At 36.9% G+C, this 12391-nt stretch overlaps 1 protein-coding gene across 2 annotated transcripts in view; it reads right to left on the minus strand.

The window, feature by feature from the left end:
• LOC311295354 (uncharacterized protein) overlaps positions 1-12391 on the minus strand; it is an 89276-nt gene that overhangs the window by 35993 nt on the left and 40892 nt on the right. For both annotated transcript variants that reach the window (XM_084416694.1, XM_084416693.1), the window contains 2 exons: positions 12068-12241; positions 11437-11610 (listed from right to left, as the gene is read on the minus strand). In XM_084416694.1, the coding sequence (XP_084272820.1) occupies positions 11437-11610; positions 12068-12241 (348 nt within the window). The remainder of the gene's footprint in view (positions 1-11436; positions 11611-12067; positions 12242-12391) is intronic.

Consider the following 12391-nt stretch of genomic DNA (forward strand, 5'->3'; position numbering starts at 1 on the left):
CACGTCGATTAATACCTCTACCCAAGCTCCCAACAGCTTTCGAAACAGCAGAATATCTCTTCCATTACTTGTGTCGCTATTATCGACTACCTGAAGATCCAGTTCATATCTCGGGTCTGGACAACCTTCTTCGGCCAGCTTAATGTAAATATAAAACTCACATCAGGATATCACCAACAATCGAACGGTCACACCGAATGCCTAAACCAAGAACTCACAAGGTTTCTTAGAATATACTGTCAGCAGAATCGATCGGACTAGAGCCGCTTCTTACGCTGGGCAGAATATGCTCAAAATTCACTTCAGAAACCCTCCACTGGCATTACCCCTTTCCAATGTGTCCTGGGATTTCAACACCTTTTATTTCAGTGGTCAGGGGAACCCTCTGAGTTACCGGCCGTTGACGACTGGCTCTGACGGAGCGAGACACTATGAAACCAAGCACACATCCAACTTTTGGGTAAGGCGGAGTGAACTGCGATTCTAATCGTGTCTCATGAATGCACAGTCATGCACAAAATACCAGAAGCCAATGTCAGGATTTTCGTTAAGTAACAAATTAAATTTCGATTTGTTTTTCACCAAACACTATCATATACCCCTAGAACACTTGAAATATATGACACGTCACATGGGACCTGTCTGTGATACTTTTACATCTTTTTTTAAAGGGGTCATATAATGGTGCATGCACTTTTACAAGTTGATTGTACTGAAATGTGTGTTGGCAGTGCCTGTACACAACCATCATAAAATGATAAATATCCAAGCAGTGGTCTTTTTTTAATCTCCTTATGTTTTCCCGTCTCAAATCGAGCCGTCTGACCGTGTGATGTCACACGGTCGGACGCCCCTCCCATGATTGTTAATTGACAGCAGTGTTTCAACACAGACCCGCACTGAGCGAGCTGTCATCATAGTCTGCCATTGTTGATACGCTGGAGCAGAATCAGCGTTTGTGGTGCAGAATCAGCGATTGTGGTGTTCTGTTCTTGGGTGTAATAACGAACACAGCAGTCATTTTGATGTTTCTAAATCTGAACCGCTGAAGACGCAGTGGCTGAGTTTTGTTTTTGAAGGGAATATTCCCCATGATCAACGTCAATGCTTTCATGTTTGCGCAAATCATTTCTCACCAGACTGCTTCATAAACGAGGGTCAGTATAAAGCTGGTTTTGCTAAGAAGTTGCTCCTGAAAAAGTGTTTCAGGCTTGACAGTTGTACCTAACACTGCATAGATAACGTTACACATCACTGACAAGCCTACATTTACCGAACAAAAGTTTTTCATGACCATTAGCTGTAACATCAATCTGTCAATGAACTAACATATACATCAGTAAACACATAGCATTCGTATCACACTACTCTACCCTGCCAGTACATACAAAGATAGATCAAAGTGACATTGCGTTAACCAACCATTCAGAAACGTCCTGTTCGAGCCTTAATTGTCGAACTTATTTGGGTCCGTCATCTTGTTCCGGGTCCGACTCCGGTTCAAATTGATACAGTTGCACAGATACAGTGTCCTCAGAGACTCCCGCTGCAATTCTTTCTCCAAAATATACCCTCAACTGTGGTCAAGGTAACACTCCATGTGTGTTGTGTCAAAACGCCCACAGAACAGAGGGGCGGGGTGAGCAAAGCTCATTATCATTTAAAGACACATGCACCTAAATGGCGTGCTGAAAACAGCTGTTTTTGACCAGGTAAAATGAGTGTTTTCTTACAATACTAATGAGAATTTTTAATTAAAGTATATTACAAACTTTTCATTTAGACCCTAAAGAATCATATTAACTTGTACAAAAATGGCATTATATGACCCCTTTAAGCTTGATTCTGGTCGCTATTCACTCCCATTATGTGAATGAGCGTGAGCGGGATTTTTTATTTTAAGTCTCCTTCTGTGGTCCGAAAAAAAAGAAGGACATACTGCATTAGAAGAACACCAGGGTGATTAAATTATGACTTTTATTATTAACTCTTTCCACACCATTACGCATCTTCTGAAAGTTCTGAATCTCCTGAACAAAACACAAAGAAGATTCAGAAACAAGGGATCTCATATGTAATCATATGCATACAGTATGTGAAATAACGCGATCACCAACATTAAACAGCATATAAATCAAAACTGCCTAATGTTACTGAATTAAATGTTGATTCAGGATGAGCTATAGGCCCGTACAAGCATTAGGGGTGTTGATGGACTCGATCAATTCGATCTGGATGTGGTTTTTGACAAAAACGTTATCGTAACCCCCCCTCAGATCTGATAAAATCAGAACCAGAGCTTCTGCTCCTGTATTGTATGGAAGCATATCGGTAGCAATATTCAATTTGAAACGTAAATGTGCAAAATGACAATGCAATATGTAAAATAGTAATGCATTTCTGTATATAAATTTACATTTTCCATTACATTTGTGCAACATTTGGTGCAAAATGAAAATGAAAATTCAATTATATAATTTACATTTGCCATTTAATACACTAGGTTTAATATGTAAATTGAATGCATATGTTAACGCTTTATAAGTTGCAAAATTAAAATGTATTACAGAAATGATAAGATTTGTTTAACATGTTCAGTCAAAATTTCTAGCAACATGATCATTTAAATGTTATTTCTCTTAATTGCATTTACACTCGTAGGTAAGACACTTGCGATTGCATTTTCATTAAATGTTAATGAATGTAGCAAAATTCAATGTGCAAATTGAAAATGCATTCCGAACCAATCACGTCCCCGCCCCGTCCCGCCCTGTCAATCACTGCATCAAGACGGGGCTCAGCAACAGGTAAACATAGGCAAATGTTTGCGTGGAAGTGCGCAGACGTTAATGCTAGTGATGGGAAGTCCGGTTCTTTTCCGCGAACCGGTTCTTTCGGAAACTTCGTTTCAACCGGTTCACCAGTTCTTTTACGTCATCACGTAATGACGTCAATTCTATCATCCCGGCGGATAAATATACATTCAAATAAAGGCATTTGTAATCATAACTTCAGTTAAATAATAGTACTCATCGTCATAATCATCTTGAATAAGTTTCTTAAATTTACGTTTTGAAAATGAACCCTGTAGTAGGCCTAAGGCGATGCGCAAACACGGATGTTTTACATGTCTAAAAGATCTAAAGTGAATAAACTGGTCTTCATCATTTTTATTAATTTTGTAATTAAATAAACTTACATTTTCCCGAATTCGGCCCCTCATTCAAGTCCTTGGTTCACCCGTGCTCATGTATCAGCACAGCATCAGTTGGCCAAAAGAAAGTTTGGTTCAGAGATGGTGCTATCACGCATGCGCAGTCTCTCCAGCTCATTGGTTCTCCGTATTGAACATGTCCGAAAGAAACAGTTCTCGGTTCTGTACTGGTGATCCGAGAACTGCTGCAACAACCAGTTCTTGACTCGAGAACCGTGGCATAGGCCTGTGTGTGCTGAGCTGAGAACTACTGAAAACTTACTATAGCCTACAGTCGAAAAAAAATAAAAAGTCGATGCATGTCTCCAGTATGTTTAATACATTATGTTTTGATTAACACACTATAAACATTTACTTTGCACCCTTAAAACACTGGAAAGAGTTTACGTCAAAAATGTATATCAACTTAGAAATTAAATGATCTGTTCCTGAAAATAATGTTTTAGTATAATAATAAATGTTTAGTATTACAATCCATTCATTGCGTTTCCAATCTTTAAAATAATACAGTGAAAAGACAGCATGTGATAAACATTTATTGATGTTCAACAAAATACTTAAGAAACATGCATTTCGTCCCTCTGAAAAAATTGCACGCATGCTCAGCTCATCAGCTCATCGGGTTCTCAGTATGTCGAACACGTCCGAAATAAACAGTTCTCAGTTCTGTACTGGTGATCCGAGAACCGCTGTACCTGTACGTTCGGTACTGCGCGCATGCTCAGTATCAACTGCTCGTGCTCATCACTTCTCTCAGCACAACATGTCTCAGTTCAGTGAACTGTTGGATTTACTGGAGTAACATATAGGCCTACTCTGGGATATTGGTTTATTTAGAGTCGAAGGGACTGTCAGGACTCAGGCATGTCCGAAAGTGAGTAACTTTAGTAACTTGTGGATCAGTGCTGACGCAAGACGCGAACTGTTTCAAACGATTCAGTCTGATTTAGTGTACTGGTTCAACTGGTCCACTAAAAAGAACCGGTTCAAAAGAACGATTCGTTCATGAACCGGACATTACTAGTTAGTGCAGAGAGGAGACCCTGAAGCGGAATGAATGATCATCTTCAGAAGAGCCGAGTGGTGCTGTAAAAGAGGTTTATGTTTTAAAGAAAAAATGTCCATTGAACAAGATAGATATTGTGGGGAGCATACAAATGCCTGTATGGAGCAGAAATTAAACATTAATGCTGTGCTGTTGTTGTCTGATGCTGGACTGTGTAAATGATGGTTTCGTTTTTATATAAAATAGTCATTGTTTGATGTATGCTTATCTTTATTTAGGCCAGATTTAGGACATTTAGGCCAAAGTGGGCGAAGATAAAAATCTTAATTCAGTCAAGAGTAGTGAGTGATTTTTCTCTTTTGTTGATTTATTAACATTAAAGGGATAGGTCACCTAAAAATTAACATTTTGTCATCATTTACTCACTCTCAAGTTGTTTTAAACCTGATGGTTTTAAATTTAACATAAAAGTTTTTTTGAAGAATGCGGGTAACCAAACAGTTGCTGGTCCTCAATGACTTTGACTCAATGACGTTTTTTTTTTTTTTTTTTTTTTTGTACTATGGAAGTCATTGGGGACCAGCAACTGTTAATAACCAAATTCTTCAAAATATCTTTTTTTGAGTTAAGCACAAGAAAAATAATAATACAGGAACAACATGAGAGCGAGTAAATCATGACAAATTATTTTGGGGTGAACTATCCCTTTAAGGACAAGCGACAGCATGTTTACTAGGTCACTTTAAGACCTGCACGCATCAAGAAACAGACATCAGTTAACTCGAATCCGATTTTCTCTCAACTGTTTTCGTTCACTTTAGACATAACCAACTGTGTTTATGTAAACCTTGTGTGTATTTTGCAGTATTAGCACAATCAGACGCGAAAGATGAAGTCCAGTTTGGCGCTGTTTGACAGTGTGCGCGCGCTTCGGGCCTCATCATGTCAGAACAGAACGCCAATGAAATGTTTACCCGGCAAAGCTTTAAAGCACAAGCAAATAATTTGTGATAACTTTTGTGATTGTGATTAAGTGCAGTGTCCTGTGAGTATAACTCTACCGCTGCATTAACATGTGATGTGAATGTACGTTGAGTTTTACAGTATTGGGACTGAGGCGCCAGAACTGCTGCTGATAGAATGTGCGCTGTAGCACGATACTGTCATATTTCTTCAAAAGCAGATCGTGGAGACATTATGTCGCACTATGTCGTGTGACATGTCACACTGTACAGCCCTGCTTATGCTCATGCAAAGCCTCATTGATGTAATTTTTTTATTGCAATATTTTATGTTGAAATGTTTTTATTATTTATTAAAGAAAATTTGGCAAATCATAACAACCTACTGTAAGCCTATTTAATTCTTAATAAAGAATGCTAAAACACAAATGCTGCCGACTAACATCGGTTACACTGCAAAAAATGCTGTTCTTACTTAGTATTTTTGTGTTGTTTCCAGTCCAAAAATCTAAAAATTCTTAAATCAAGAAGCATTTACTAGAGAAGTAAAACTACATAAGAAATTCTATTTTGTTTTCAGATAAACAGAAAGTATCTTAAGTGATTTTTGCTTAAAACAAGCTAAATTATCTGCCAGTGCAGTAAGGAAAATAATCTTGTTTTAAGATTATGGTTTTATTAAGTTTTTTTGAATTAAGTTTTTTTTTCTTACTGCACTGGCAGATAATTTAGCTTGTTTTAAGCAAAAATTACTTAAGTTACTTACTGTTTATCTGAAAACAAAATAGAATTTCTTATGTAGTTTTACTTCTCTAGTAAATGCTTCTTGATTTAAGAATTTTTAGATTTTTGGACTGGAAACAACACAAAAATACTAAGTAAGAACAGCATTTTTTGCAGTGTAGCAAGTCCTGATCAATGTTTTAATTTTACGATCATTTAATTTAATTTATTTCACTGTTATGTTTCAGTTAATAAATCTATTAACAAATTGAAATAACACGAAGTATAAGACACATAATCTATTGACTAGGGATACTCCGATCAGCATTTTTTGCCTCCTATACCGATTCCGATATCTGGGATTCAGTATCGGCCGATACCGATCACCGATCCAATACTAAAATAAAAACAGTGCTGAATTACCTAATAAAAAGTATGCCTCACTGTGTGGAAGAGACTGGGATCATTCTTTTGTGAAAGGCATCAGGCAGGCTTGACTTAAACATTACTTTCTTAACTTTATGGGGGGTGCTGGATGGCTAAAATACACATTAATTGCGCAGATATTAACCCCCTGGGGTCGGCAAATGCGCCTGCACGCTTTGCTGGATTTTCTTCACATTGCAGCACAATAAACTTAAATTACTCCATCATTTATGGTCATACAGAAAAAAGAAATATGAAAAAAGAATCTGTTATATTTCTACTTTTTTATGTGTCCACTGACAAACAATCAAATTGTGCTTTTGTAAAATAAAGAAAATAAACGGTGTGCTTTCTGCCTCCCCGTCGCGGTGAACTTTTTTTTCTTGAGCACGTCTATAAACTGAAATAAAACTCAGCGAATACTTGTCACACATTTATGAGCCCTAGACCTTTATAAACATTAAATTGTGTACTTTTAAATGATAGGATTCAAACTGAAAACAAATATTCTCTGTTTAAGTAATTTGTATAAAACCAACAAGATGTCCAGTTTCTCAAACGCTTGCTCATTATTTTTAATTTAACCACGCCCACACGCGCAAAAGAGATTCACATGCAAATCTCCACATGGAACGCGAACGCGCTCATTACCTCAAAAACAAAGCACCAAAAAACTTCACAGTTCTCTGCTTTTCGTCGAGTTTGAAAGACGCGCCGTGAGCTTACATTGGATTTACCTCAGAAGAAGAACGCGATTTGAAGACAAGAAAGATGTAAGGTAAGAAATTCTCACTTATTAGTTTATGTTATTGTTGCATAAACTTCACATTGCAGTTGAACTGTTGCTAGATATATATGGTGAATATTATAATATTTAGACCCGTGTTTACTGTTACTGTGTTTGTGGATATCTGCTCAAATGTAGATATGTATAATATGGTAACCATAATGTTTCATATTTTGGAGCGCGATCGCGTTTGAAAAGCAAAACGCACCAAACATTAGGCTTCATATAAGCCTAACAATCTCATTTCATATCATCATAACGAATGGAAACATTTAAAGTAACATATGATAATCAATATATTTTTCTCTAGCGTAGTTGTTACTGAATTCTTTTGGAAGATTTATAGGCTGCTATTGGTTATTGTTATGTTATTATTATTTTATGCAGCACTGCGCATTAGGGCTGGGTACCGAGTTCGATACTTTTTAGGTACCGACCGAATTGCCTCGATACTATTGAGTATCGAAAAATGACTTGTTTTTCGGTACCAGATTTCGATACCTAAGGGGTTAACTCGTCAACGTCAGTGCTCAAACAAATACATATGAAATGCACAACGACACGCCTAAATTCGCTCACACACATACATGCAAACTCTACACACACGAGACGCGCGGAACTCTCCGCACATACTCTTATGAGACGCGCGCGCGCACACAAACTGTCCACGCACATTCTCATGAGACGCGAGCCTATGGACGCGAGCACACACAAACTCGCGCACATACTCAATGACACGCAAGCACACACACTCACAATACCCTAAAGATGTGGAAAAGTCGATCAAAAGTGTGGCTACATTTCTCCAGGCTCAATGCCAACAGCGCGCGATGCAGTATTTGTGGTAAAATAATGGCTGCAAAGACGGTACCGCGACAGATATGATGAAGCCCTTGACAGTGCACGGAGTAAACATAAGAGCAGAAAGTTGCTGCGTCTTCGACTGGTAAATGAAGAGATACCTTGTTGATCACTCTGACTGTGTTTATATTGCAATAATGACCTACTGAATGTACACTGCCGTTCAAAAACGTGTTGGTCAGAATTTTTTTTCAGTAAGCATGCATTAAAGTGATCAAAAATGACCTTCCAAAAACTGTTTTCATATTTCAGCTTTGACAACACAGGAATAAATTACATTTTGAAATATATTCAAATAAGATTTTAAATTGTAATACTATTCCACAATATTACAAGTTGTACTGTATTTTTGATGAAATAAATTCAGCTTTGGTGAGCATGAGCTCTTTATAAAAAATATATTTTGTACCTTATGTATATGTATAAGGAATATTTTGTTCCTTTGTGCTTTTTTTGTTCCTTTGTGCACTGACTAAGGAGCATGAGTCAAACTGAAAAAATAAAACCAAAGTTTTTCTGAGGTAATGTGTTATGTAATCTTGTTAAAATGGATTTCATAAAATTGGTATCGAAAAAAGTATCGATCAGGAACCGGTATCGAAATCAAGGTATCGGTATCGGTATCGAAATTTTCTGAACGATACCCAGCCCTACTGCGCATAGCCTATGCCTACAAGGCACAACAAGCCTGGTGTTCATTATATTATATATTGTTGGAGACATTTGTGTGTGTGTGTGTGTGTGTGTGTGTGTGTGTATTCTGTGAATTTTAAAAAGCAATTTTAACCAGAAAAATCTAAAATTTATTCCCAAAATCGTGCAGGCCTATAGTTTCTCTTGATATCAGTATGTTCACTTTTTTTTTTTTTTTTCAGGGACCAGATGCCAGTCCTGCAACATTCACACGAGTCTCTGTACATGAACATGGTAAAGTGAAAATCAAACACCTTGGAAATGAAAGGTATGTACAATGTTTTTAGGAATGGCACAAAGGTCTCTGTCTTTTAAATAATGTGTTTTTTTGTCATTTGTTGTGTATCTTATGTTGTAAATAAATCCAAACAATCTAAAAGCCATTCTTTTTAAAATCTCCTCATTCTTTGTGCAAGGTTGCTCAGAATGACAGGGCCTGATAGCTCCTAATAGGGCCATTAGGGAGGGTCTTTGTCTTTCTCAGGTGTGAAATCCATACATATTAATGATGTGATCACACCTCCCGCATAAAGCTTTCTCACACAAAACACGTCTTACAAATTTTAAATCAATATATTGTCTTATCTGAATGAGCAGTCAGGGTGATTTTCACATTTTCGCAAATATTCTAGGCTACGTGATACAATTTTCAAAAGTCTTGTGAAGAAATAATCAGTATGGGTTTCATGGCCTTATTTCAGTGACATTTTTTTTTTGTATTTTCTCAAACCACGCATAAATGTCATTATCTCAAAACTACAAACTTTTACATACATGCTGCTGATATATTATTGTAGCAGAGTTTGTGCTGAATACAGTGTAATCAGACTTTAGCCATGAAAATGTCACAAGTAACAGAAATAAGCACAAATGTCAGAGCATGTCAGAACACCTCCAGGGCCAGAAAACACCTCAGACCCTAGAGGGTTAACATAAATAAATAAATACATGATATTCAATAAAAAAAAAAAAAAGCATGGATAAGATTTCTTCATGTTTCTTTTTTATTTATTTTTAGCGATTGCAATCACCATTAAAACAAAAATTATGTTTTTAATATAATAATGTGTAAATAATGTCACAGTTAATCTCCAAATTAAAGTCAAACAAAGACAGTATATTTTAAATATTTGTCTAACAGGTAGGAAATATACAGAAATTGAATAAAGTTATCAAACAGTTTGCACTGCATAAACTTAAAATTATATATAGATTAATTCTTATTAAAGTTACAAAAGTTCTTTAGTCAAGAGCAGTGAGTAATTTCCTCTGTTCCCTTTGTTCTTTGATTAACTTTACTGACAGAAAGCTTCATTGGCTGCTGTCCCTTTAAGATCTGCCGCTGTTAACAGAGACACGGATCTCACACGCGCCTCATTCTCTCACAACTTTTTACGTTCATTTAAGACTTTATTTAACTCATTTAAGACTGCTCAGTCTACTCTTATGAGGATACTCGACAAAACGGACATTTTGACATAATTGCACGTGCTAGTGTAAGTTCAACTTCAAGCCGAAAGAGAACTCTATTCTGGTCTTTCTGTGAGTCGTGTGTGTGTCTTGAATAGTTTAAAAGCATTTGCATGAATAAGAGCGCATCATAAAATGTGATGCCAGCTAAAGGATGACCGAAAAAAATGAGTTTTCTGAGTCTTCTCCTCCCATTTCTACCAGTGACACTTATCCAACTTCCCAACTACTACCTGCGCAGACATCAACAGCGCAACTGGGTTGTAGGTTGCCAGGTTGAGCTCACAAATGGGTTGAAATTTGTATGAAGAGTTGATTGTATAAGTCGGATACGTTTAATACAAGATCTGGAAATCGGACAACCTTGGAATAACAAATTGATGTGGTTATTCATATAACGAGGTTTGGGCCATACAAATTACGGGAGTTTCACGAGAGAAATGACAAAACGGGAGGGGGGTGGGAGATGGGTATGAAATACAGGAGACTCCGGGGAAAAACAGGAGTGTTGATAGGTATGCACATTAGCTTGTTTGAATTGGAAACTGTTTACCTGCCACCTGCGTTCTGCGCATGTTGCTAGCGGTTGATGTCACACACTTGCGCACAGCATAGAATTACCGCAAGAGCGTTTAGAGAGCCAAATGCTTTGTAAGCTTTCGAATTGCTCTCGCTGTAATTTGATGCCCCTACGGATCGGGCCCATTGTTACCGATACCCGATCTAAAATTTTATTCCATATCGGAGCTGATACCCGAAACAAATATCAGATCGGAGCATCCCTACTATTGCCATGCATTGCCTTTCTAAATTATAGAAAAATTGGGCACACAATGTTAACGTTTAGCCTACTTTGCTTAAATTCGATACAATAATAGAAGCCTACATATGTTTCAGTTCTAAAGTTGTAATGTAATTTCAGTATTGTGATTATGAATTCCTTTAAATGGTCTTGCACCTCCATATTCATCTGATCTACTTTACTCCTACCACCCTGCCCGGTCCCTTAGATCAGCTGAACTTTTATTTTGTCCACTGTAGGTGGAAGTTCATTTAGTGTTAATGCTCCTAAATGATGGAATTCACTACCCCTTACACTTTGTTATATCTCATCTATGGCTACCTTCAAGACTCAGCTAAAAACATATCTATTTAACATGTACTTTGGATAATGTGGCTATATGTATCCTTATGTTTTTGCAAATGTGTGTGTGGGTGTGTAAATGTATTGTAATGTACAATGTAAAGCGACCTTGAGCTACGGAAAGCTTCTATACATAAAACTTCTAAGTACCTCAAAATGTTGAGTTGACAGTTTGGATTCTTCAGTCCACCAGAGAGCAGCTTCACTCCTGAATCCTGCAGGTCATTGTTACTCAGGTCCAGCTCTCTCAGAGGTGAGTTTGATGATTGTAGAACTGAAGCCACAACTTCACAGTGCTGATCAGTTAGATTACAGGCTGCTAATCTGAAAAAAAAGGAGTACTCTGGTTATAACCCTCATGGAATAAAAATATGTTTTCATACATTTATGATCAATATATTAACTAGTTTAAATATATTGAAAAATATATGAAATTGCGTTAATATATTACAATATAGAATATACAATATATAAACTATATTTACTATGTTACACTAATGTGTATTCACCTGAGTTACTTTCACTCAATTGAGTTGTTTCTGCCACACAAAGTAATGAGTTGAGTTTGTGTGTAAAGTTAATTACTTAAGGGTGCAATGCTGAAAACATGTAAAGTCTAATTGGTCAAAAAAAAGTGTTGAGTTCAAAACTCTAGTTTTTTTTTTTTTTCATCAACCAATCAGATTCATGCATTAAACAGCCCCCCTGTAGTATAAATTTATATAAAGCAGACATTATTATTAACATTAATTAATAAATTAAATTAAAGTCAAACTCAAACCTCAGTATGTTGAGATGACAGTTTGGACTTTTCAGTCCAGCACAGAGTAGCTTCTGTCCTGAACCTTGCAGGTCATTGTTACTCAGGTCCAGCTCTCTCAGGGAGGAGTTTGATGACTGTAGAACTGAAGCCACAACTTCACACTGCTGATCAGTGAGATTACAGGCTGTTAATCTGAAAAAAGAGAGGACTCTTGTTAAAAGGTTATGATCAGTCAAGAGCTTCTTAATAATGGAGAAGCTTTTGCGTACTGGAGAGACGCTAGAGAGCGGGAAGGCCTGGGTTGCACTTTTATTTTACATTACATGTACTTTAGAAAGTACT

Source organism: Rutilus rutilus (genome assembly GCF_951802725.1).
Source record: "Rutilus rutilus genome assembly, chromosome: 1".
Classification (NCBI taxonomy): domain Eukaryota; kingdom Metazoa; phylum Chordata; class Actinopteri; order Cypriniformes; family Leuciscidae; genus Rutilus; species Rutilus rutilus.